Source organism: Alexandromys fortis, unplaced genomic scaffold (assembly GCF_014885135.2).
Source record: "Alexandromys fortis isolate MF-2015 unplaced genomic scaffold, M_Fortis_MF-2015_v1.1 scaffold_3, whole genome shotgun sequence".
In the NCBI taxonomy this organism is placed as follows: domain Eukaryota; kingdom Metazoa; phylum Chordata; class Mammalia; order Rodentia; family Cricetidae; genus Alexandromys; species Alexandromys fortis.
Genome location: NW_026067909.1, coordinates 30,455,192 through 30,481,348, shown reverse-complemented (window position 1 = coordinate 30,481,348; position 26,157 = coordinate 30,455,192). Strand labels below are relative to the sequence as shown.

The window sequence follows — 26,157 nt, the reverse complement described above, 5'->3', positions numbered from 1 at the left end:
AATGTGGGAAGAGTTGGAGGGGGGAGGGAAGGGTGGAGATGTACAGTACTCACGTCTGAAATCTGCAAGTGATTAAACATTTTAAAAAGATAGAAGAAAAGCTTAAACATTTTTTGTATTCTTAAATCAGTAGTGGACACCGAGATTAAACAGGATAGCATTCATAGGCACTCAAAAAGCAATAAAATGTATAGGTATAAGAAACGCTCTTAAAAGATAAATAGAAAGAGTACCCTGAAAAGCACAAAATGATTATAGAGGAGGGCAGAGTCCAAAAGGAGAGGTGTACTGTGTTCATGGATAGAAGGCAGTGCAGAGAGTTGTCAGCTCTCACTGTGGGGGGGGGGGGGGGGGAGAGAGAGAGAACAAGCCTGTGAAGATGCCAGTACTAAGCAGGAACACAGAAGCACAGCCCACCTCGCTGTCAAATGTGTAAGGAAAGGGTTCAGGCGCTTAAGTTGCTACAAAGACGCTTAAGTTGCTACAATGACACTTAAGTTGCTATAATGACACTTTAATTGCTACAGTGACGCTTAAGTTGCTACAATAACTTTTGTAAAGAGTGAAGTGGGAAGAATTAGCTGACTGTACTTCACGTGACATATCAAAGCTTTGTCTTCCAGACAGTGGCAGCAGGCAGAGGGCTCCACCAAACAAAGAACCAAGAATAGACATACAAACGGACTGAGCTATGGGAAGGGTCTATCAAAGGAAACTCTGATCACACAGGGCTCCATGCTGGTGTAATGCTCGATAGTTTCACTGCATTGGTCAATTTCCCAGTGTTGGTTATACTACAGGATCCTGCCCTGGAAGGAAACCGGCTAGAGACACGTAGAACTTACCTGTGTTATCCTTTACCAAACCATGGGACTCCAGGAGTCCTAAATTTAAAGTAGTAAGCTGTGATATTTAAAAGACAGGAAGATACTATTCATGCCACAAATGTGGTCGTGGATGGGCACCTTGTATTTAGACTTTATTTGTGACATTTCCGTCTTGAACACAGGGCCTGTGATCACATGCACCTCTTTTTCATCCTCCTCATTCTGGCCAGCCCCCTTCTTATGAATGACTGTGTCTAACACCATTTCCCACTAAAATATCCCATATATTATCCCATAAAATATGCCATATAAAAGAATTGATTTCAGATTTGAGATTAGAGAAATTATTTGAATCTAAGTTTGGAGAATCCATGCCCTGCCAATCATAAGAAACAGCTAGGCTCCTTGTATTACTATATTGTTTATGGTAATGTCCAGTGTTTAGGCTAAAATGCTTACTCAAATCATATCTGTACTGAATTTATCCATTTCTTAGAGCTTGGGTCAGAAGTTTTACGGTTGGGGAACTTTATAGATTGTGATTTATCCCCCTAAAAAGTACTTAAAGGCTTAGTAAATTTACAGGGGGGAAAAAAACCTACAAGGTGATGTAATGTTTAATGCAAAAATGCTTGCCATAAGATGAATTCTGCTAGCCACACACTCTATTCTTCCTACCTATAAATATCAAGTCATCTTGAATGCTGATGTGTGTCAATGTGTGTGTGTGTGTGTGTGTGTGTGTGTTTTATTTTTTCTAGAGAATGTAGCTGGTGAAGTCTGCATTAGGGAAACTGTGAGCTTCAGTTTTAGTAAAAACTTCCGGCCTTGACTCTAGATCTGTAAACCAGGATATTATGCGTGAAAACTTCTCAGATACCACAACCTCACGACTTCATGATGGCAAAACCTGTATAATCTTAAGAAGGCCATGCTGTGACACGGTCTTCTCAGTCACAATGCAGCAAAGCCACTTGCCGTTTTCACTACAGTCATTGTACCAGATGGATGAGGCATTTGCTAGCTGCTATGGAGAGTGAGCTGGCCAACAAACAGGTAGGCACTACATAGGTACATGGTAGTCATCTCGTCATGGAGGTCAGAAGAAGACATAAGCCATGACAGAAACAAGAAAGAAAATAAATGTGTTCCCAGAAAATCAGTTTAGTCTTGTTTATGTGTGCACATGCGTGTGTGTGCGTGCCTATGTTTATAAATGTGTGTGTGTGTGTGTGTGTGTGTTTCATTTGGAACCATTAGATTCTCACGCAGGAAATAGACTGGTATTATAGACTAGAACCATATAATAAAGAGAACTATACCCCAGAGGCCTAGGGCTTCTGTGTAAATGGCATTCCCCTCTAACAGTGGAGTTGGCATAAACTCAGCTGAGAAAGTAGAAAGAAGAACTGAAATTTTGGTCTTTTTTTTATTTTAATTATGATAACAAGCAGTAGTACTATTCACTAGTATGAATTACTAAGTCTAAAAAGTGGGAACCGGGGAGACAAATGCAGGGGCTTTAGTCACTGTCAGAAGGCAGGGGCGATCCTCAGGCAGACATCCTGGTCATTAAAGCGCTCCACCTTCACAGCATGCAGAGGATGAAATGAAGAGCTATTTGGAAAGGAAATTAGAGCCCAGAGATGTTTTCATGTAAGAGAGTCTTAGTCTTTCCCTGAAAGCAAGAAATACGGTCAGCTGCTAAGAATGAGAGAAATTAGAGATGGTGCTGGGAACTTGAAGACCAGCAAATATATTTCTGACAGTTCCAGGGTGTACCGTGATGTGATGTCATCAAGAAGTGAGTCGGGAAACTGAGCAATCAGGACTGATCTGAAATCTCAGCGTGCGGTGGTGGGCACAGAGGACGAGGGCTGCCCTGTCCCTGCTGTCACAGTCAGGGGTGGGGAAGCACTCCAGTGCCAGCTAGTGCTCCTGTGGCCAGCCTGAGGTCCAGGGCCTGGGGGAAGTTAGTGACGCAGCCCCTCAGAGCTCTGGAGGCGTTGGGGAATACCAGGAGGGTGGGGCAAGCTCTGAGCGAGTGAGGAGATGCCATGGGCTGTCCCATAGGAGGGCTGTGGCTTAAATGCCTGGTGTTGGAGTACGGCCAACTGTCTGCACCAGGAACATGTGAAGCCAGGAAGAGGGATGTTGGGAGAGGGGAATGCAGACACAATCTTCACAGAAATGTCGCAGGTATCTGGAAGGGCGCTTAGGGAGTCTGGGAAGCAAGCCCAAAGCAGCACCTATTTCTCAGAGACATCGGAGGTTATGCCAGGAGAAGGTGAGTTCATCTGCCATTAATTTTCTAAAAATGGGTTGAAGAAGTGACAGCCAAGTGACAGCCAGGTCCGGTCAGATGCTGACTCAGCACGTAAACCTTTCCGTCTTAACTTTGGGGCCATCCGCAAAGATGTTCCCACGCATTCTGTCACCGACTTGGCAACATGGGACAGTACCTACCACCATCCTGAAAATTTTAAATTGGAACTTGGGGACATTATAGAGGCTCAACGAAGTCCAAGTGGACATTAAAGGGGCTCATCAAAGCCCCAGATGTTTGTGCAGATGAAGTGGTCTGTCTGTGTGGTATCAGCAGCCCGACCTCCCTAACACAGGAAGCACAGAGAAGCTAGGGTTCTGCATTACCTCCATTTTAGTTATGGATTGAGTGATCCTTTATCACGCCCAGGAGTCTTTCACTATGGGATGTTCAACAACACGGTCCACTGTGTAAAATACATGCATACATGCATGCTAGGCATGTATGTGTGTATATATGTGTGTTTGTGTGTATATGTGTATGTGTATATATCTACTTTCTGACGAGGGTCCCGTCTGGTCATGATCAGCCCTGCTCAGAAAAGTCTCTCTGGAATAGATGAAGCTGCCAACACTTGTCAATGTCTGTCCAGTGAATGCTCATGATACCCAGCTCACATGTTTTGTTCCGGCCATGGGCAACAGGACACCCAGCTTCACCCTTCCATGGAACGTAAACTTCCTGACGGTGCCTCACGCAGGGGCCTTTAAGATCCAACTCAATCGAGTGTGTCACCTTTTATCATGGAGTGATTCTGTGATTTTTGTCTCGTTACAGGTAATGTATGAAATTGGAGGTGCGGTTGAGAGAAATAAGGACAGCCTTTCGCAGAACCTCCTGTTCGTCATGAAAAGTGAGTCAGTTTTCTCCCCATATTTATTTCTTGATCTCGGGGTGATTTCATGTAAAATGTGCTATCATCTAAAGGGCAATTGGAACGTCATTTGCTCTCTAGCGTTTGGGCTAACGAGTTGTTGCCACACAGCACGGTGATTACAGCCTAATTTGGAGTTACGCAGAAACCCAGATTTGGCTAAGCTTTTGGTGGGCAGGCACGGAAAACACCTTTCCTGTGTCGGCGCATGAATATGGAAGAGCGTGTCCATGGAGACTAACGAAGACGGATGTGGCTCCCGAGCCAATTTAGACCACAGCAGGGCGAATTCCATTACTAAAGATGACCCCAGGTCACAATTAGAGTGGTATTTTATTTTTATGTACGTTCAGTTATGAAGTATTAATGCCCACTAAGTAGAAATCTGATCAATGTGTACATGTATAAATACATACATACATATAAATACGTACACATACCTAGACTCCTATTTAGTGGGTATTAATATTTTATGTACACATATCAACTATAATTCTGTGCAATATGTAACACTATAATCTAATTGCATGCCATAATCACACACGTGTGATTCTATCTGTTCTAGTAATCCCTTTCTTAGTAGAGTCCTGGTGATTCATGTTTTTCCGGTAGCCTCTTAAAAGTAGGGTTAAGTCTCTGGCTGAGGCAGGGCCATCTGTCTTTCCTGGAAGGACACTTCAGACTCGGTGAAGTAGGTCAATGCTTTGAACTGAAGATCAGACACCTGCGTCACCACTGACTCAGGACGTTCCTGTCCACGTCACGGCCCCATAGTCATGACGCACTGTTTACACAGTGATTCTCTCTGCTGGCCTCTCAGCCATACAGCTGTTGTGAGCTCTCTGGGCCGAGACCTTGCAGGAGATGATGAAACCACAAGGAAAGGGAGGCTTGACACGCTCGTGCTTTCTCACCTGCTAGGAAGCAGCCGCTGGCCCTCCCATGGCAATTATTTCGGCTTTCACTATTGAGGCGCTTCCCTTTGGGTCTCTATGTGAAGGTCAGACACACAGAGCATGGCTTAAACATCACAATCTTGATTTCATTCAGGTATTTTGCAATGTTAGGACACATATGTGCATAGTTAGAATGAGGAGAGGACGACCAGGGCTGTCTTAATCTGGCTTATCTTATAGAGTGCCCATATTTTCATTTTTTTCCTGTTGCTTACACTCGTTAACACGTTAATTTGATTCCAAGAAAACACGGGTGATTATTGTTTAGTTCTCAGCAGGAAGGCTAAATTCACAGTATGCTTTGGCACGTTTGTGATTCGTATGTCAGGTGGTGCGGCTTTCTGTGGAGAGCACAGGAGGTGTGTCAGGCTTCGGGAACCATAAGGCCTCCTTGCAGTGAACCGGCGCTACGGGAACATCAGGGCAGCAGCTATAGACCATGCAAGCGTACACAGAACTGCGCTGGGAACAGTGAGTCCAGGCACATGTGGTGGCCGCGCTTGGCCTACAAACTGTAGTTACTCACCTATGGCATCGTGCCAGCAAAAGAAGCCCGGCTGTGATGGTGTTCTGTGAACCTGCAGGCTGTGACGATGCCATGGATAGTAATTATAAGGACATTTAGCTGATAAACAAGGACCTCCAGTACAGCCCTTTCGCAGTGGGAAACCCTGTTGAGCAAGTTGGAGGTTTAACTTTGGGGAAGTTCTATCTTTGAGGGAGGTAGGAGGGTCCTCTTTTGAGGAAGATAGGGGTATACCTTTGAGTAAGGTAAGGGGGATTCTACCCACCTGAGCCTAAGAGTACACGGAAATAAAACTGCCTCTTCCTGGAGATTCACTCACCCAGCCCTGAGAGGCAGACGCAGGCGGGATGCCTGCATGTCTACTTTCTGCAGGAGCTCACACAGCCATGGCCAGGGCGCTGACAGGATGTCCCATGAGGCCCTCATTTGTGGCAGAAAGATGCCAGTTCCTGCTCTTAATCATGCTGTCTGACCCTGTGACTTAGAGAAATGGGGCAAAAAATATATGTTGTGGCCTGTATTTATACGTAGTGTTTTCAATTTATTTAATGCACTTCATCCCTCACCTATTAGAAGAATGACTTTTTTTTATCATTTATATATGGGCCCTGTCACACACACATACACATACACTTTAAATACATATAATAATTGTTCAATTACATGTAATTGTTCAATTATAATTTTCAATTTATATATCTTTAAATGGGTGGTGCCTATTGTTTACATTATTATCTTAAGGTAGTTTTAAAAAAACTTTTAAACTTAAAGGTTTTTAAAAATTAGAATTCCCAAATGCTTTTTCTGCCTTTACCTCTCCTTCTGTCTCTTCTTGTGTTTTCTGGAACATTTTCCTCTCCATGTCTAAGCACCTCAGTGCCCTTCCTGGACATCAGGAGATCATCCTCCATGGACTCAGTAAATTACCAAAAGTTTACTCGTTGATGCCACGCCCGCAGGGAGCAGGATGCACCGCTGTCATTCTAACACGAATGTCTTTTCTACGGTTTTCTCCCAGTTAGGGGGTCGGTTCTGCTTCATCACTTTTACCCTTAGGCAGTGCTCCCACTTCTCGGCACCCCTCTGAGCAATGCCCGAGCTGCTGGTTTTGAGCAAGAGTTCAGGGTCAGTTGGTGTTCTCTTATGAAAGACTGGAATCCCATGGAAACGAGGGGATCCTTTGTGCACTGATCTCCAGGAGGTGATGGTCTGCCTTATCCTTGGTAGCATTCACCTTCTCTGCTGGGGTAAGGCGCCTTTGGTTTCTCCTGGTTACAGTTTCTTTGTTGTTGGTTTATAATCTGTGAGGAAGCACTGTGAGACCGAAGAAGCCCTCTGTCCCATCACAATTCTACCCAACGATTTTCTCTAAGAGCCGCGAAGCGAGGGTTTTCCGTCAGCAGCGGTGTTCTATTCTAACAGCCCCTCTTTCCCTTTATTAATTAGCCCGTTATTAATAGGATAAGGTGTGGCTATCAGATCCCAGTCTGGTCAACACCCACCTCGCTCAGCGCTTGCTGACCATTGGCCTTCCCAAAGCTCTCCAGTGAATCATCGTCCCCACTGCAGTGCTGATCAGCAATTAGTTCTGCTGAAGAACTGGCAGTGCCAAGGCCAGGGCTTGGGTGAGCCCTTGTTACTGTGGCTGCATTTTGATTAGGCATGATTATTACCCAGAAAGTCTCAGATATACATGTAGATGATGTGTGTTTGTGTAGGTATGCACTAAAGGTAACACATTTATCCTGACGCCTGCCATTTTCACCCTGAATTCCGGCGTTCCCTCTTGACTGTTTCTTCCATTGTCTCACTCCCTTCTCTGATAGTGTTGTTTCCCTTCTTGTTCACTAATGCAGTGAATTTCCATTGAAGATATCACACACACAGCATGTATACACACCATATACGTATGTGTGTGGTTTGCTCTTTTGTGTGTGGAAAAGGTAGAAACAAACACACTTTGCTGCTACACACTGTAATTAATTTTGCAATAATCTTCAAGATGTGGCCACTGTCATTTTCATAGTGTTTTTTAAAAAAACCACTTGAGCTCAGAAGGTATCCTACATAAGCACACTAGAAGCAGAAGGCACCACCCAGATTCTTAGCCAACACATACATTATTGTTTTTATATTATTCAAAATATTCATAATCCAAAACCCACCTGCTGGAGGTCTGACCATCCCTTGAGTGGCTGGGCAAGATCTCCTGACACCAGACCATCAGATCTGAATAGCCTGGTGTCAGAACGGGGCACCTCACCACTTTAGCTGGACTCAGAGGGGCTTTTTGGCTACTTTAACCTAATGACAGGTGCAATCGAAGGAGGGCGAGTCACAACAAGTGCTTAAATACTTCTCTGACAGGGTTCGCATGGTGAAATGTCTCCTAGATAGGGTAGTTATTTTCTTGCAATGGGGAAGGAATTGCAGCCCAAAACTCATGTTTTTACGATAGTGTCAAGTGCACAAAAGCCTGTCAGGTGCGAGCTGGTAAGGTTCAGGGCTGACAACCCAGACAGGAGGATGTGAATTCCTTAGAGAGCCACGAGTCAAGAGCTCAGGTAGTAAAGCTCTGGTCAAGACTCAAGCCAAGGGCAATGAGAGCCGCCATCAGCCAGGAGAAGCAAATGCTGGTGGAGACAACATAGAGCCCAGGACAAAGAAGTCCCCACTGTCCAATAGCAGTGACACTGTCCACACAGAATGGGGGAGGGGCGCTTCTATGGAGAGCTAGCCTAACGTTTGGCAGTGATTTTAATGCCACTTACGATGTTCATCTGTTTATCTCCTAGCGAGTGAAAATGTTGTGATCAGTCATTTGTTCCAGTCAAAACTGTCACAAACGGGATCGCTCATATCTTCCTACCCATCTTTTAAATTCCAAGGACACAAATCCACCATACTCAGTAAGAGAGCTGCCTCTTCGATGATTGGCGCGAACAAGAATTACCTAGAACTTAGCAAGGTAGGAGTTTCCTTGTTCTTACGTTTGCTTAGAGCAATCTCTTCTTTCTGAAAAGCACTGTCTTACTGCGATGGAAAGATACCCACATTCTACCAGAAGGAACCAGCAGGGAGGATGCTGGCCTGGCTGCCTTTATGTTGCTGTGACAACCACCATGACCAAAAACAACTTCGGGGAGAGAAGAGCTGGTTTCATCTCAGTTCCGTGTCTCAGTTCATGTGGGAGGGACATCAGGGCAGAAACTCAAGGCAGGAATCTGAAGCAGAGACTGTGGAGTAACGCAGCTTGATGTCTGGCTGGCTCGCTGGTTCATGCTTAGCCAGGTTTCTCATACAGCACAGCCCAGGGCCACTTGACCAAGAAATGACTCTCACGGTGGGCTGGACTCTACTGAGGAAGACAGTCCCTCACAGACCACTGATAAAGACAGTTACTCAACTGAGACTTTTTTTTTCAGGTGCCTTTAGGCTGTGTCAAATTAATAGTTAATGCTAACTAAGATAGGTAGCTTCCAAGGTTACAAGTGGGTGAGAAGCCACAGAAAGAAAGGTTCAGGATAACGACAAGTGTGAGCCCAGTTTATAGTGTGCTCATTGGTTGTCTGTGAGACATCCTGCTATTTTTCCTCTTTACAGCCATCTTTTTGGATGAATGTAAAGGAACTTCAGGACAATTGAATTAGAAGTAGACTTAGTATCTTATGCTATGGATCTGATTGCTCCCAAGGTTCCGAGTTTGCAATTGATAAAATGTCACTTCTCTTATTCTCCCAGGACCAGGACATTTCCACTGTGGATTTGTAGACTGTGAACGTGCTTTTGTTTCACACTAATTGTTAGTGTGTTTCTTCCACATTGACTTAGGACTAAAGGTTCCATTTCTAAAACCGCTATGAAGAGTTATGCCGAGGGCCTTGGGAATGGATAGACACTGCTTTGTTTCCTGGGAATACAAGAGCAGACTGCCTTCCAGTTTCTTGCGTGTGTCTACCAAAATATAGAAGAGGGTGTACATAATTTGGAAGGGACTGAGAACAGTTGATTTTCAAAGTGCAGTTACTGAGGCAGGTTGAAACGTGCCTTAGCTCTCTAGTTCAAGGGAAAGCATCGTTTGAAATGACAGATTTGTGTGTGTGTGTACATGTGTGTATATGTATCAACTTGTATATATGTATGTATGTGTGTACATATGCATATACTTCTTCATGTATATTTTATGGATATATGTATACACATGTGGATTTTGTGAGTATGTCTGTGTATGTGGGTATATGTGTGCATATGTATATGCATTGTGCTTCTGTGTATGTCTATGTGTGTACATATACATGTGTATATATGTATGCACATATATGTGTATCTATGTGTATATATATGCGTGTGTGTGCATGTATGGGTATGCTTTTGTGTAAATGTTTATATGTGTGCCCATTTGTGTTTGTGCATGTACCTGTGTGAATGCATATGTGTGTGTCTGTCTGTGTATTTGTTTATGCTTGTGTGAATGTGTGTGTATGTGTGTGCCTGTGTGTATGCATTTGTATGTATATGTGCACAGCATACCTGTGTGTGTGAATGTTTGTGTGTACCTGTGCGTATGTATATGTGTGGCTATATATGTATGTTTATGTGTCCATGCCTGTGGGTGTGCATGCTTGTATATGTGTATGCCTGAGTGTGTATGTATGTGCCTCTGTATGTTTCTGCCTGCCTATGTGCCTATGTATGTGTGCTTATGTGTGTATGTACGTGTTGTGTTTCCCTGTGTGTACATGTGCATGCATGTGCCTTTATTTAGTAGACTGTAGTATCAGTGACCCTTAGGCAAGTTGCAGAGTTTGACTTGGCAGTAATTCCATTTTACATGCTAGGGAAAGTCATCTCTACATTAGAAGACAAGGGTTCCCTGTGGGAAGAACTTGATTCCAAAGGTCTCAACACCTCTGGCCTTTTGTTTTTCATGCAGACTGCACATCAACAATAAGAAATGGCCATACACCTACCTCTGAGTTATAATTTTTAACCTCAATTATTAAGTGCTTGAGACCTGCCTGGGTGCCATTCGGCTTTTCCCTGAAGGACTAGAGAAGAGTTGTAATTCAGGCTGTCCAGAGAGAGGACCCTTTGCCCACCTCCATTGGTGGAGTCTTACTGTCACTATCCTTCAACCTCTGCTCCCCACTGCCCTTGCTTTTCCCTTCCACCTCTCCCAGTCCTTGTACGTCGACCCTTGGGCCAGACGCTTGGCATTTTACCCATTCCTTAACTGGACATGACTTTGGCACTGAATTTGTAGAAACGGGTGGATGCTGGCTAAGTGTTTCATTTTGTATTCCCTTGTCAGCCGCAATGAATCACTGCCCTGCACAGTCCATCTTAATGGAAGGAAATGAGCTTCTGTCCTCGCGGTACCGAGGAGATGACTGTATTTCATTAGCTCCTGTCCTCTTAGCACTACCAAGCAGATAATTGTGTTTCATCAGAATTTTTTCTTCCTCGGTGTTAAGAGGAATTATTTTAGAGTTATGTTAGTCTACACCCTTGTGGTTCTTTGAAATGTAGTGTGTCATCTTCCACCCCTGGTGGGATTTAATTAATTACCCCTGCCCTTTAGCTCCTCACTCAGCAGCACCACTTTCGCTGTCTTTTAAATGTTTTTCCATTATCACTTAATCTTTGCTACATATGATGTTTTTCTTTTAAAAGCTGGTTTTATTATTTATTGAAGAACACGGCCTTCTGCCAGTTTCCGAGGATAAGCACCTTACAGACGCATCCCTTTTAGCAACTGAGAAGAAGAAATAAAGGAGGGTGGGGGGGAGAACCTCAAGAATGCATCAAACCCACACAAATGTGTAATGATAATTGTCTTAAAGTTAAGAGAGCAAAGTAACAACTCTAAGAGCAAAATTATAGCAAAGTGGCATTTTTTTTTTTTTGCCCTAAAATAAACTGTTTCACAACTAATCTGAGCAACTTGTGAAAAGCCAGGGCACTGGAGGGATCCTCTTGTATTGGGCTAATCTGTCTTTGCTATGAAAATAAAATGGGGCAGGCACTGGTGGTTTAAGCAAGACCCCTGGGGGTGAAAGGTTAGCAGCCGTGACTGTTACCTTACCCACAAGGTGCCCATTTCCCAAACTTGAGGTAACATCACCAAAAGTCCTGACTTTTATGACCTCTGGTTTATGTATTTGTCTATAAGTGCATTAATGTGAGCGTAAAGCTTAATTTTTTCCTTCTAAACCAGAAGCTAATATGACAAATCTGTCCTCCTTGTCACCCCCCAACACAGGTATTAAAAAAGAAGGGATCTTCAACTTTCCTACAAAAACTGGAACGCAGAGACCCCGTCACCACCGCATCGCAGCTCATGGTCAGTGACGTTCAGATTCCAAAGCTCCATGTTTGTTTCAACTGTGATGTGTTAATGTTACAGTTTGTTTTCCCTTTCTCACGCCTCAAAGAAAAGCCACACACATATGCACACATACTCACACACACGAGCACACACACACACATAAGATACGCATGCTGAACCAATGCACAATACACAGCTATGCCGTGAATTGCATTCAGAGCCCCCTGTTTAGACCGTGCTGTATACCACCCACCATCTCTCGAGGGTCAGCTCTGTTCTTCTCTTTCCGCAGAAATCTCTGGCAGACATCACTGGGAAGCTGAAGAGGGGCAGTCCACACTTCATCCATTGCATCAAGCCCAACACCTCCCAGTTGCCTGGTGTGTTTGATCACTTCTACGTGTCTGCCCAGCTACAGTACCTCGGTGTCCTGGGGCTGGTGAAACTGTTCCGCTATGGGTACCCAGTGCGTCCTTCCTTCGAGGACTTCCTGGCCAGGTCAGTCTGGAGCCGTTATTCTGCCCTCTGCGGAGATGCCACACTGATGCCATTTTAACAGTCCTTTCCATTTCCTTTCGAGCATAGCTTTCCGTGGTTCTGCTGTCACGGGAAAACAAGACAATGTGCAGGCAGTGAAGACAGAGAGCTTACATAAAAAGTCACCAAATGCACTGAGGGTAGGACTTTGGAAACTATATGGTCCCCTCATATGTGGCTATCTGTGAACATAGAGATTTATAAAATTGTGGTATACAGTATTTTCATAATGTTCATTACTATGATTGGTATAAATGTGGCTGTTTTTTCCTTTATCTCGTATGAAGAAAATACAGTTTAGGGGAAGGTTACCAAACAACACAGGTGGAACAATTACTCCTCGTTTGTGTAAACAGAGGTTTGCTGGAATGTAGCGGGAGCATTTGCTCATATGCTGTTTGTGGCCATTTCTTCATTGTAATGGTCACAGAAATGGTAAACACAGTAGAAAATATAGGTAAGGTATTTTTATTATTTGGCCCTACAGAGAAGTTTGCTGACCCTGACATTAGATCATTTAAACTCAGATGCACTATGTGCCTTAGCAGTGCACTGATGAGGGTAATGTTGGGAAACAGAACCTTGTGTCTGCAGGCATGAGCCCGGAGTCTTCACAACTTCCGCAAAGCTGCGCCAGGTTTAGGGCTATGTATTTGCTCATAAGTATTACATGTGGTGTTTGTGTATGTGTGTCAAGGGGAGCATATGTCTGCTTACGTGTGTGTGTGTGTGTGTGTGTGTGTGTGTGTGTGTGTGTGTGTAAGGCACAGATTGACATCTAGTGTCTTCCTTCCATCACTTTCCAATCTTTCTTTTTGAGACAGGGTGTCACATTGAACATGGAACACACCAATTTGGAAAGACTGGCTATCTGGCCAGCAAGCTCCCAGGGGTACCTCTGTTCCTGCTTCCCCAGCGTTAGGATTGTAGGTTGTCCTCATGGATGCTGTTGACCTGAAGTTAGGTCCTCATGTTTGAGGGAGATGGCGCCTGAACGACAAATGTCTCCCACAGCCTCATGTATCTCAACAGCTGGTCTCTAATCGATGGTAATGTTGGGGGAGGTCATGAAGCCTTTAGGAGGTATGGCCTTTCTGGAGGAAGTGTGTCACTAGGGGTAGGCTTTGAGGGTTTATAACCTCTCCCCAGTCCAGTTTGCTCTCTCTTCCTTCTGTGTAGTTGGATCTGGTCTCTCAGCTTTCTTCTTCCGTTACCATGGCTTCCCCATCACTATAGACATCTAACCTTCTGGACCCATTTTATAATAGCAGCAGAAGAGTAACTAATATAAGAGGCAAGAGCTGAACCAACCAACCATCTTTCTCGACCCATAAATCCATAATGTTTTTACATAACCATAAACCTTTGTCTGATTTTCAGAAAATCAGTAATCCAAATGAATCTACTTTAAAGAAAGTAGCTGATGAATATTAATTTAGCTTACAGATGTATGCTAATGGGCTTTTGCTTGGTCTGGCGTGTACTCTAGTGCTTTGCTTTGACTTTATCTTGGATTGAAGATGCCCCCAGCCTAGTAGGCAGACAGGAGCATGCTCAGCTAAGCAACAGACAGGGTTTGTATTTGAGTATGTACCATCTGCCACAGCTCAGGAGGGAGGCCATGCAGAGCTGGCTTTCAGGTGAAGTCAGTTTTATTAATCTTGGTAAAGGAAATAATAATGGTTACAACTATATGTATAGACCATCTTATAATTTACATGGAATAATTACAAAATTGGGAATTAGGAGTGAACTTCATGGGGCTTGGACAAGAGCGGTGGGGCACATTATTGATTATTGTTCATTAGGATATCTCTTCGCCCCTTTTGCCTATTTACTAAGTAGAAATCAAATCAGTCTTCAGGGATATAGAGCTTTAAAATGGCTCTATATTTTTATGCATTATAATTGGCTTGCTAGAGGTCAGCCCTCCTGTAGCATTAGGTACAAGTGGTCTTTGGGTGAATGAGTTGTAAACCTGCCCACAGGTAAGTTTTTTAAAAGGTGAAAGATTTATACTATCTGAAGAAAAACCGGCGTATCCACATATAAGTTTAAAACTAAGAGATCCCCAAATGTACCCTAAACCTTCAGAATGGGAGCCAGCATAGGGCAGAACCCAAGGGTTCTTTGGGTTGTATCCATGGTTCAACACCAAAGGCTGAATGGTAGTCCTGACCTATCGATGCGGGAAGTCAAGGCCATGGGTCTAGATAGATTTGAATTTGGTCGGTTCTCAAGCCCTGGATATATTAGAATTTGGTCTGTTCTTAGCTCTGAAGCATCTCCTGTGTATGCGTCACTGAATCCCTAGTACAGCACATCTGAGCTTTGGGCTCCTTGTCTTCTGTGGCTTAGGGGAATTCTATGAATGGGTGTATCCAACAGCTGGCCAGAACCGTTGAGGCTGGAGAAGGACAGACAGTGCTTTGAAAACCCTGATGTAATCTCTTGGGAAAACTGTTTTGTTTTGATGTCTTCCTTGAAATGCCAGTTCCTTAAAAAAAAAAAATCTTAGTACAGAAAACATAAAACCTCCAGCTGACCGATTCACCATCAAATCTAAACACCAATTTGCCAAGCTTCTTAGGGAGCCTCCCTCTAAGTTTGAGATACTCTGTGGCCCAAGAGACGATATTCGTCCACCAACAGAAACAGCACATTCCTGGCATTCACTTGTTGGTTTAGTGAGGCTGTCTCAGGAGCATGGTATCAATCAAGTCTGTGGTGAGGGAGCCCTCTGAGAGTCTCCAGGTGACTTTGCTTTTCTTCCTAATGAGTATCACAACAAGCAGACATCTGAATCGCCGTGTCTCTGCAGAACAGGGAGGGTGGGTGACTGACTCTGTGTGCGTGGAGTGCACACACCACACACATACAGATTATACTCACTACGATTGGAAGTTTACTTCATTTTGCCTTTCGTATTTGCGTATCTCTCTGTCAAAGCCACCTTAATAAAAATAGACTATGCAATTAACCTTTTGAAATTAAGTACAGGTTTTAAGTCTATACTTCTCTTAAGATAATGGCTTCTCAGCCGGGACTTCTCTTATTGACAAGCTTTGTAGACACTAAACAAATATCTTCAGGATCCAGACACATAACTTGATGGTGTTTGCCTAGCGGGAGTAAGGCTCCAGGTTCAATTCCTAACACACACACACTAATAAATAAATGTCTTCAGGATCCAGACACATAACTTGATGGTGTTTGCCTAGCGTGAGTAAGGCTCCGGGTTCAATTCCTAACACACACACACACACACACACACACTAATAAATAAATGTCTTCAGGCAAGACATGGCATAGGCAATTAACTGATGCTCAATTTAGAATAAAAATTCTGCATAGTAAGAATAATAACAATACTTTTGTATTTCTCATAAATAAAGAGTTTGGGTGTGGAACATCTTTATGAGTTAATCTGTGTATTCCTTTTAATATTTTCTTATCTGAAAGGGATGTGATTTTCTCGTCTTTGTTTGCAGTAGCTACTCACAAATGGCATTATTAACTTATTTCAATAGAAGTGTGTCACCATCTCTCTGAATTTGACAAAAACATTGATCTACAGAGAGATTGCCAATCTCGGTGGAACTTGACGAAAATGCAATCAGAACCCTGCTGTCAGTGAGCTGCCTTGATGCAATATCCCATGCATATTCAAAAGCTCACCTGCACCCTGGAATGACCCCAGGCAAGGAAATGCGGCTATAAAAACTAAGTCCTGGAGGTAGAATTTAATAGAAAACATTTGCTGGTGAAATTCCAGATAGCAGCTTATATCTTTCCTGCGCAAAGCGGACCTTCTTGTATTCTTCTTGTGGCATAAAATATCTCTTTTCTGCTCACAACCAACTTACCCTAACTGTCAAAAAACAAAAACCCATGTTCCTTAATCTACAAGCTCCCGTGTAGTGTTAAGTCTCTTTCATCTTGTATCTCCTGTGTCCTCTGGTGAACTCCTCGGACTCCGCCCTTCTTCTTCCCAGGGTCCTTAGTCTGGTTCTCCCGCCTAACCTTATCCTGTCCAGCTATTGGCCAGTCGGCCTCTTTATTAATCCAATCACAGAGACATATGTTCACACAATGTAAAGGAGTATTCCACACCTTGTTGTCCCACTATGGGCAGTCTCTCTGGCCTAGTAGCCCACATATCTTACCTTGGTAAAAAGTTCCCAAGGGACAAGAAAAAAACGATTAAACATAGCAAGTTCTCCTTCTATTCTGTGAGGCACAATGGTTGCAGCCAGTAGAATAGGAGCAACTGTTGTGGCCACGTTGGGACAAGCTGCTATGCCCTTTTAAGGGAGACGGAAGGAATACAGAATAAAGGAAAGCCCTCCACAGCCAGACCTCATGTGAACTGACATGATTTCCTTCGCGCTCCAGTTCCTACAGTTCCCTCCCTATGTCAGAAAACACCATACTACCAAGTGCTGATGAAATTGCAGAGTAGGAGGAAGGACTTATCAAAGGTCACGCCACCTCCCTAAAAGAGCCAGCAAACATGAGAACCTGAGTTCAACCCCAGAACCCAAGGAAAAGACCTGGGAACAGTAGGCCATGCTGTGTCCCTGCTCTGGGGAGCTGGGGAGGGAGAGACATGCAGATTCCTGGTGTTTGACAGCTAACTTAACTAGCCCACTTAGAAAACGTGGGGTTTAGTGAGAAGCTGTCTCAAATGTTTCCTGGGGAATGACATCCAAGGATGACCTCTGACCTACACACTCACATACTCACGTATACCCAAAAGAACATGGAAAAACACACACATGCACACACATGCAAACGCGCGCGCGCACACACACAAACACAGAGGAGAGAGAAAGAATGTAAAAGAGAGAGAGAATGTGAAAGAGAGAGAGAGAGACACAGAGAGAGTTTTGAAAAGTCTTTAAGGAACTTACCTTGTCTGGCCTGGCCATTTTTCTCAGTGATTTATTTAATACTCTGCCTGCTGCTGATGCTGTGTTCCACATCATTTTATAGTGTACTGTGACATCCTTTTCTCTCTTCTCTTCCTTCTTCTCGGTTTCTGTTCTCTTCTGGGATCAGAGTCTTTTGGAGTAGGGGCCCAGGTGGTGGGGTGGTTTATGTGTGTGGAAGACGCTGACACTGAAGAGAGAGGCTGATGCTTAACGAGATGACTGTATTTGGAAACGACAGAAAGATTTGTCTGGCAAGAGCCCCGGGATGACTGTGTTCAGCTTGGCCTGGGGAGTACTCAGAACTGTGTTTTCAGATCAGTACTGAGAGAAATCCCGCCTGGGAAGAGCCCGAATCATTCAGCTCGTCTAAGCCACGTGGGCTGATGGAAGGCCACGCTGTAAAGTAAACAGCCGTGATGGTGAATAGGGTGTGGGGACAGAACTGAGAGAAAACATACATGAGTCGATGGATTCAAAGCCAAGGGCGGCCGCTAGCCAACCATCTCAGAGTGTCCTTGTGGCAGGCTGAAGATGCCAGCCCCTTTCAACACCTCTTTAATAGAAATGAGATTTATAAGGTCGGGGGGTATTAAAGCCTCTGAAAGTTTTGATTGGCCGATGATACATTTTCTTACAAGGCAGTTTTGCCAAATCTGACTGTATTGGTTGTTCCAAATCTGTTGTACTTATGTAAGATTTAGTGTAATTAGGAATAAGGAAGACCTTTAATTTCTTCGGTGAGATATAAACCAAGAGAGAAGCTTATGTAACAGTTGGAAAGTCATTCGACGTAAGTCTCATCAAGTGTGTCTTTATTTATAACTTGGGTCGCTGCTCGGTGGACTGTGGGGCAGCAGCTCCTCTATACTCTGCTTCAACACTCTGCAGAGCTTGTCTCTGGAGGCCCCAGCAGTAGGCACTGAAGACTCAAAAGCCGTGTGGCCTGCTCAGCTATGGCACAGGCTGTGTGGAAGGAAACAGTGGAGTGGGTGTTCAGTACCCTGACACAGGCAGGAAGTGTGAACCTGGCCTAAGGCAGCTAACCCCAAATTGCCAGACAGAATTGTGGAAAGTGTCCATTTATTATATATATATATTTATTATAAAATATATATGTGTGTATCCCCCTTTATAAAGTATATATATAGTATAATATATGTGTGGCGTGTGTGTGTCCCCTTATAAAGTATATATATATAGTATATATGTGTGTGTGTCCCTTTATAAAGTATATATATCTAGTATAATATATGTGTGTGTGTGTCTCTTTATAAAGTGTATATATATAGTATATATGTGGTGTGTGTATGTCCCCCTTCATAATATATAGTATAATATGTGTGTGTGTCCCTTTATAAAGTATATATAGATGGTGATCAGTGATGGTGGCTGCTTGTTTTGCGGAGCTGGAGTCAGGCCTTGGCTTGCCCTGCAGATGATCTGCGGCCGAGCTGTAGCTGAGCCTGTGATGAGTGCCTTCAATGCTCACTCTCACAGCCTGGCGCTGACCCCAACTTCTACTCTTTCAAGTTTTATCACCCCGCTGGGACAGTGCTCACTCACTTATTCATCATTCATTTCTTCATCACTAATTCATTCCCTCTTACCTTGTCCAGACTCTTAGTGAGTCAGAAAGTCATTGTGACTTAGAGTCACCACGAGCTGTAGCTTTGTGGTCATGGTCACTGTGTTCCACTGAGGAGCCCTTCATTATTGACGGTATATAATTATTGATAGTATGCAGATAATCAGTATTATGTAACTACTAATTGTCCTTAAGGCCAGAGCTGAAGCTCAGCATTAGAGAAGTAGCCTAGCATAGCCTAGGCCCCAGGCTCAGTCCCTGCTACAGCCAGAAACATAATAATCAAAGTAAGCCATTGATTTGAAGTTGCCTTGGCAGTACTTTGCTGTAGAGATGGTTCAGTGGGTGGAGTGCCTTCTGTAAAAGCGTAAGAACAGGTTTGGATCTACAGCACCCACATTAAAAGCTGGGTATGGAAACATATCTGTAACCCCTGTTCTATAGAAAGAGGGAAAACATGGGAAGATCTGGGACTCACTGACAAGCCACTCTAGAGGAGCTATGAACTCTCAATCATCAAAAGAATTTATCTGAAAGTAAAAGGTGAGGAACAGTGTAGAAAGGTGCCTGAAATTGACCTCTGACCTTCACACATGCATGCACAGGCAAGTGCACCCACACTTACATGGGTACAACATGTACAGGGCACACATATATACTCACAAAGGAAATAAATAAATGTAATTGCTGTGTGTTTTGTTCTAAATAATAGTAATCTTCTAGTTACCCTCCATCCATCCTGAGTAATTCAGGGCTTCTGGGAAAATGGAAAAACAATGTAGGTTTTGCACTCTAGTCCTTGAGTGGTCAACAGTTCATCACTGAATTAATCTCAAGGCTGTAAACACATTTCATTCCTCACTTCAAACTTTCTCCAGAGATGCCTGATGTAGTTCATTAGGGACTCTGTACCCCAAATAAATGCAAATGTTAAAATGAGAGAAAAGAGGGGTTCTGACAAGAAAATGTAGTCTCCCAGAAATCCCCTATGTTTAACAATTCAGAGACTAATGTGCTTTAAAAAGGGCAGAGATACTCAGTCCCAAAGGAACTGAAATTCCAAACCTGGTTATCGGGTGCCTGAGTTCTTGTCTCTGAGTTCCCTTTCTTGTTTGTCTTTGACTCAGTCTGAGTGGGGCTCGGCATCTTGGCCAAGTGTAGGGGTTGAGGTCTCATCTTATGTCTCCACTAGATTCTTGCCATTCCCAGAAGGAAAAGGCCACTTGATTCCGTCACCAGATGTTTGTCAGCAAATCCCTGTGGCATCGACTACACTTAAGAAACTGATGTAATTTTCTATGTTGTTTCCTTGTGAGCTCTGTATCTGTGTTTGAAACTCAATACTTACTGATACTGCACAGCAAAGGTCCTAATGACAAATACTCATTATTGCCTGAGCAGCTTACAGCTCTTGCTTTGGTCCTTACCCTTTTTCTATAACATTCATTGGATGAACATTCCTAGCTATCGTTGCTGCAGTTTATTTAGCGATATTCCCATTTTCAAGCAAATACCCTGAACCCATTCTCTAAGGCTGATTTCTGCTCACGTAGTAACAAAACAGGACTAATTCATACTTCTTTATTATATGGAAAGGGGGGCTGTATTTTCTGTTTCTTTCTTGGGTTTTTGACATGCTTAGTGAACTAAACACATTCTCTGAATACTGTGAAGTTGGAGATTAATTGTGCAGCTAGAATATTTTTAACAATAAAACCATCACATCACGAGAGACAATTGTATTGATCTCATGTTTATGTAAAAGCTATTTTTAAGTTAGAAAAGATGCAAGTAGACCTGGCCCACTTTACAGGAAACACACAAAATGCAGAGCGCTCTGCTCTTCTCCTGAGAGTCCCCACCTCTTAAGCCTAAAATCTACTTCTGTGACAGCTCAGTTGGTAAATATTTATATTATAGAAATGAATACCACCCACTTTTAGGAGTATTTAATTTTAGAATAAAAGTAATTTATGTTCTTGTCAAGAAATCCACAGTCTTACACAAACATATTGTTTCAAGATAAAATTATTATATTTTTAAACTTTTGTCTTTATTCAAAGATCTCCCGTGTATGACTAAATTATTCAGACCTATGTAGAACTTGAATCCACAACAATCAAACATTTAATAACTTAAGCTATAAAGGAACTTTTAATATAGTCAAAACAATGGCATTTATAGGAAGTTGCACCTTACTAAGGAGAGCCCTGGAAATGAAAACTGCATAGAGGGAGGGAGGAATCAGTGGGAAATGGTGGCTGTGACACACAGTGAGCGGCTGGGGAGAGGACCAGTGTGACCTTTCCCGGTGTGACACTCATGACTCCCACTCGCAAGCCTCCCCCATCACAGGAAGCGTGGGTGAAAGTCGTCTGCTTTGTTTGGAAGGAACTTCTACGAGAGAAGAGAATATGCCATTGATTGCTCAGAGGTAAAGTCGTGATCTAACAATACAGGAAGACAAAATCATGCCTTTGCTGAGTTGTTTTCATTAATTATAGCCTGCATTTTGTTTCAAGTCTAACATTTATTAAATTACCAAGAAGAATCTCTAAAAATTAAATAGGAAAAAATGAATCCATTGAGTTCTGTTTGGGGCAGGCACACATCTAGAATAATCCTTTTCCAAACCAAACATACTCCACTGTCAAACCATCATCCTTACAGTGTGTTCCCACCCTTGAATTACACATCTCAGAGCATGGTGACACATAGCTGCGTGTTCACTTCTAATCTCTGATCATGCTTTGGGTATGGTTCCCATGAAGAAACACTCTCTGATAACATTCCAAATGTGTGGATTATTTTTCTCATTGCTGTGGCCAAATACCTAATAAAGACAGTGTATGGGAGCAAGGATTTATTTGGCTGTCCTGGGGCTATAATCCATGGTCACAGGGAAGGCAAGGAAGTGGGCATGTGTGGCAGCTGGTCACCTTGTGTCTGGGGTCAGGAGGCACAGAGGTGAATGCTGGTGCTCGGCTCTCCTCCTGTTTTCACTCAGCCTTTAGGATAATGTCACCACACTGCAGTAGGTCTCCTCTATGCTCTCCAGGTATCTGGTGCCTGCTTGCTGGGCGTGGTTAACTTGTACAGCCCAACATTAGATCTCTGTCTTAGGAAAGGGTCTTTTCCCATTCCAGCTTGTTCTTATTAGGAGACAAAAGACAAAGAATTTTGCTCTTCCAACTATATGGGCAGCTTCTAGCAGCCAAAAAGATGAGTTTGTCTTCATCTGGATATACTAAGGGACACACTATTGTCTTGTGACTTACTTTGTGTTTCCCTAACCTCTAAGGTCATTTCACATCTGCCATGGACTCAGTTACCATCCACGTGTCTTTGCTGAACTTTTTTTTTCCAACATCTTGCCTAATGTATTGGGCTCATTAACCAGTGAAGGTGTGAGTTTTCTGATGGTCTGTTTGCGTTGGTTATTTCTCTGTCAAATAGTTCCTCCAACAAAGCGTCCTATCTTCAGGGTGAGAGAAAACACTGCGTTGCTTAAGTGTTGGAGAAAATAGTGTGTGCTAATTCTTCTTAAATGTTTGGGAGAATTTGCTGCTGAAGCTGTTCAGACCTGCAGATTTATCTGGAAGGTCATTCAGTATGGATTCAGTTTATTCTTGTATTTCAAGCTGTTTCTTCATGGTTATTTTGGTCGTTTGTAGTTTTTGTGCTATCTGGGTTTTGTCAACTTGACACAAAAAAAAAAACTGAAAAAAGGTTTTGTTTCTCAACTTCAGTTGAGAAATGGCCTCCATCAGATTGCCTGTAGACAAATCTGGGGGGGGGGGGAATTTCATATCTGTGTGTGTTTCTACTTGTCTTTTGAGAAGTTCATGTTTTTATATTTTTTATCCTCCCCCAATTCATCCCACATCTTCCCCCACCTCCCTACCTACCCAACTTCTTTGTGTTTTATTCTCTCAATCTTTTAAGAAAACAAACAAAAGAAAATTATATACATACACACACCAAAAAAAATGGGAGTCTGACTTATGTTGGTCAATTACGCCTGGCCATGGTTCTGCCCTGCAGCTGATATGGCTAGCATCACTCAGCTGAAGAAAACCTTGACTGGGTCTCTATCAACCACTATCAGGTGCAGCTTCTTGGCTTAGGGTAGGACACGTGACGATCCTCCTGCCTGTAGTTCCCAATGCCGGGATTGCAGGAATAAACCACTATGCCTGGGTTTGTTTTCTGAGGAACTAGTCTCTTAACCATGTTGTCATGTGTTCTTTTTACCCAGAATCTCCCCTTACCATCCTTTTCCTATCTGTAGAGTGTGTGGTGATACCCTATATTTTATGCCTGATGTGGGGATTGAGCCATTTAGGGAAGAAACCCCAATAAACTGGGTTGGCTGGCACCCCAACACACAGAGGACATTGGAAAGAGGATCAAATGGGAGCAACCTAGTGACCTCGCATTACTTTTCTGGTGACTGACATGAAGTTTGGTTTGAAACAAGAGGAAGTGTGCAAAGGGCTGATGCACAAGCACTGTGAAGCCATTTTTGTCAAGGCATGGTGCGGCTGGCCACTGTCTCAGCTCCAGCCCTGTACAATGGTCCGAGGACGTCCCTATTGGTCAAGGGGACAAGCTGGTTCTCATGAGACAATTGCTCCAGCAGTCCTTACCATGCAGCCTCACCCTCCTGTAAAGTTGCTGGGTGCCTTTATTCTATCCAGGGAGGCTTGGCTCTTCCTAGAATCCAAAATAATGGCAAGGCTAGGAAATGAGCTATCTATGTGTCTTCAGCATTGGAGGAGGATGAGCTCGGTTACACAGACATTCCCTGTAACATTCCTACGTTCAGAAGGAAGGAATGGGACCCAAAGTAGAAGGGATAGACACACAGCGAAGACAGAGTTGCCAGGCCCTCGCTCTGCCTTTGGGTCCCCATGAGCCTGAGGGAAAAGTCATAATGCTTCAGCCAGGCAGCTTCTAAATACCCGCGTCAGTGTGGCCTGTTTTACTTCTTTGCCATCCGTGTGTGCATTTGTTCCAAGAAACAGACCTTGATATTATCTCTATTGCTTCCTGTCAAATAACTGTTCAAAGCCATGCCATTAACCTCTCAGACTTCAATATCTCTTTCCTGCTTCCTGTGGGTTTGTTTAGCTCTGTGTCTTCCATCATGAGGTGGGTGTCTGGGTAGCAATGTTGATCCTTTCTTCTGTTTCAACCTAAGTATCCAAGGCAGATTTCTTCCTGTTTGGTTAAACAGCACAGAGTTGAGGGTCAGTTCACCATTGACCCAGTATCCTGTGTCCAACGATCTGCGCAGCAGTGACCCGGTGTAGACACTAGAGTAAATGCTCCCAGGAAGTCTCTGCTTCAGTCTCAAGGATCAGGACCCACAACTGCTGTGCCCTGGTGTGGAACTGTCACACACATTCCTCAGAAAGTAGATGTTGAGCCCTGTCCGAGAGTGGAACCTTCCCTCCCACAGAAGCAGTGGTCACACAGGCTGGGGCCTGGAACATTGATGTTTTCTTTTCTTCTCAACCTGCAACACACAGATGCAGGCTAGGAAAGGAGCAGGAAACCCCAGCCTGCAGGCTGGAGGGCAAGACAGGCAGACCTGGAGACAGGAAGTCCCTGGTGAGACGGGGTGAGAACTCATGAGCTGACCTTCAAGCTGCAGGTGTTGGGATCCTGTATCATGTTTATTTGCTTACTTGTATGAGTGTTTCTTAGAGCAGTCATGCCACAGCAAAGCCAAGCCAGAGTTCCAGAGATCGGCCAGAGCCTCATGGCCCCCTTGCTCACATTCTCCTCCAGGAGCTCAGTAGGTTGTGGTGATAGGAGACCCTTCATGGACGCAGCATCACTTAGCAGCACAGCTGGCTCTAGTTGTTCAGCCTCCTCTTCAGTTCCAATAGATGTTTTACAAAATTAGCCACTTAAAGTTGACATTTTTCTTCTCACATTTTTAAGGTGTTCATGTTCACCCTTGCCTTTTCCCAAGAAGAGAATGGCCTGTGCTCCGTGACTCCACTCTTCTGGACACAACATGCCTTTCAGTTCTGGGCGCTTTGAAGATGTTTTCTCTGTTTGTTTGAGCAACTTGCTCGTGATGCCTTTGAGTGGAGTTCTCCCTGGGTCCCACATGCTTGCCTTATCAGATCTTTGATGTTTGGGGTCTTACAAATTCAAAGCAATCTTATCAATACTTTTTTTTCCTTTCCTCTCCTCTACACTCTCGTTAAAGGTTACAGTGCATGCAGACCTCACGTGCTGCTCTCCTGGAGCCCCTGAAGTTCTCACTGTCTTCTTTGGGTTCGTTCTTTCCCTAGTGTCCATGACAATCTTCAAAAAGACTAACCGTTTCTGAACTAAAGCAATCTATGGTTTCTTTTTCCTGTTTCCAGTTTTTAGAGTTTTCATTTGTATAAGCTCAAGACAGACCTTTTATTAACTCTTCATGTTTTTATTGTGGTTTCTGTTCCTTGCAGTGTCTCCTAACTTAGGAATTTCCTTATCTGTGTCAGTTCTGGGTTGGTATCAGTGGATAATTTTCTCAGAGGTTTAAATGTTTTGGTTTGGTTTGGTTTTCTTTTCAGGGATGTGCATTTGGAACAGGCTTTTAGATGCTAAGATTTTTTTTGGCGGGGGGGGGGGGAGGTTGATTTTGTTCTATCTCTCCAGGTCTTGTAGAGTTTAGTTAAGGAAGTATACAATTAAACAGGTTGTCATTTGGAGCTTTTCTTTTTCACTTTCTGTTAGTTAACTCTTCTAGTCACGGTGACCAGTACCTGACAAGAAGCAGCTGGAGGCAGGAAGGATTTGTTTTGGCTCGCGGTTACAGGGGCACCGCCGTCCAGCATGATGGGAAATGTGGGCAGCAGTCCCCCAGCAAGGCTAGCATGCTGCCGGGAGACTCACCTCCTCACTTCTTACTGTAACAGGAAGCAAAGACTTCGGGGTCTGGAAGTAGGGATAGGCCCCAAGCCCTCAGACATGGCGCCTAGAACCCACTTCCTTCAGTTAGGTCCCAACCCCTTAACGGTCACAGTGCTTACAAAATAGCACCAGCAGGTGGAACAAATTTTCAAACACGAGCCTGTGGGTGTTCGGGCCATCACTGGCGTTGTTGTGTGAGCCTGTGGGTGCTTGGGCCATCCCTGGCATTGTCACGGGAGCCTGTGGGTGCTCGGGCCATCACTGGCATTGTCACGGGAGCCTGTGGGTGCTCGGGCCATCACTGGCATTGTCACGGGAGCCTGTGGGTGCTCGGGCCATCACTGGC

General features: G+C 43.8%; 1 protein-coding gene across 1 annotated transcript in view; it reads left to right on the top strand.

The window, feature by feature from the left end:
• Positions 1-26,157, top strand: part of Myo16 (myosin XVI) — a 297,006-nt gene that overhangs the window by 163,137 nt on the left and 107,712 nt on the right. The window contains exons 23-26 of the mRNA XM_050136512.1: positions 3,931-4,006; positions 8,305-8,477; positions 11,772-11,852; positions 12,130-12,335. Coding sequence (XP_049992469.1) covers positions 3,931-4,006; positions 8,305-8,477; positions 11,772-11,852; positions 12,130-12,335 — 536 coding nt within the window. The remainder of the gene's footprint in view (positions 1-3,930; positions 4,007-8,304; positions 8,478-11,771; positions 11,853-12,129; positions 12,336-26,157) is intronic.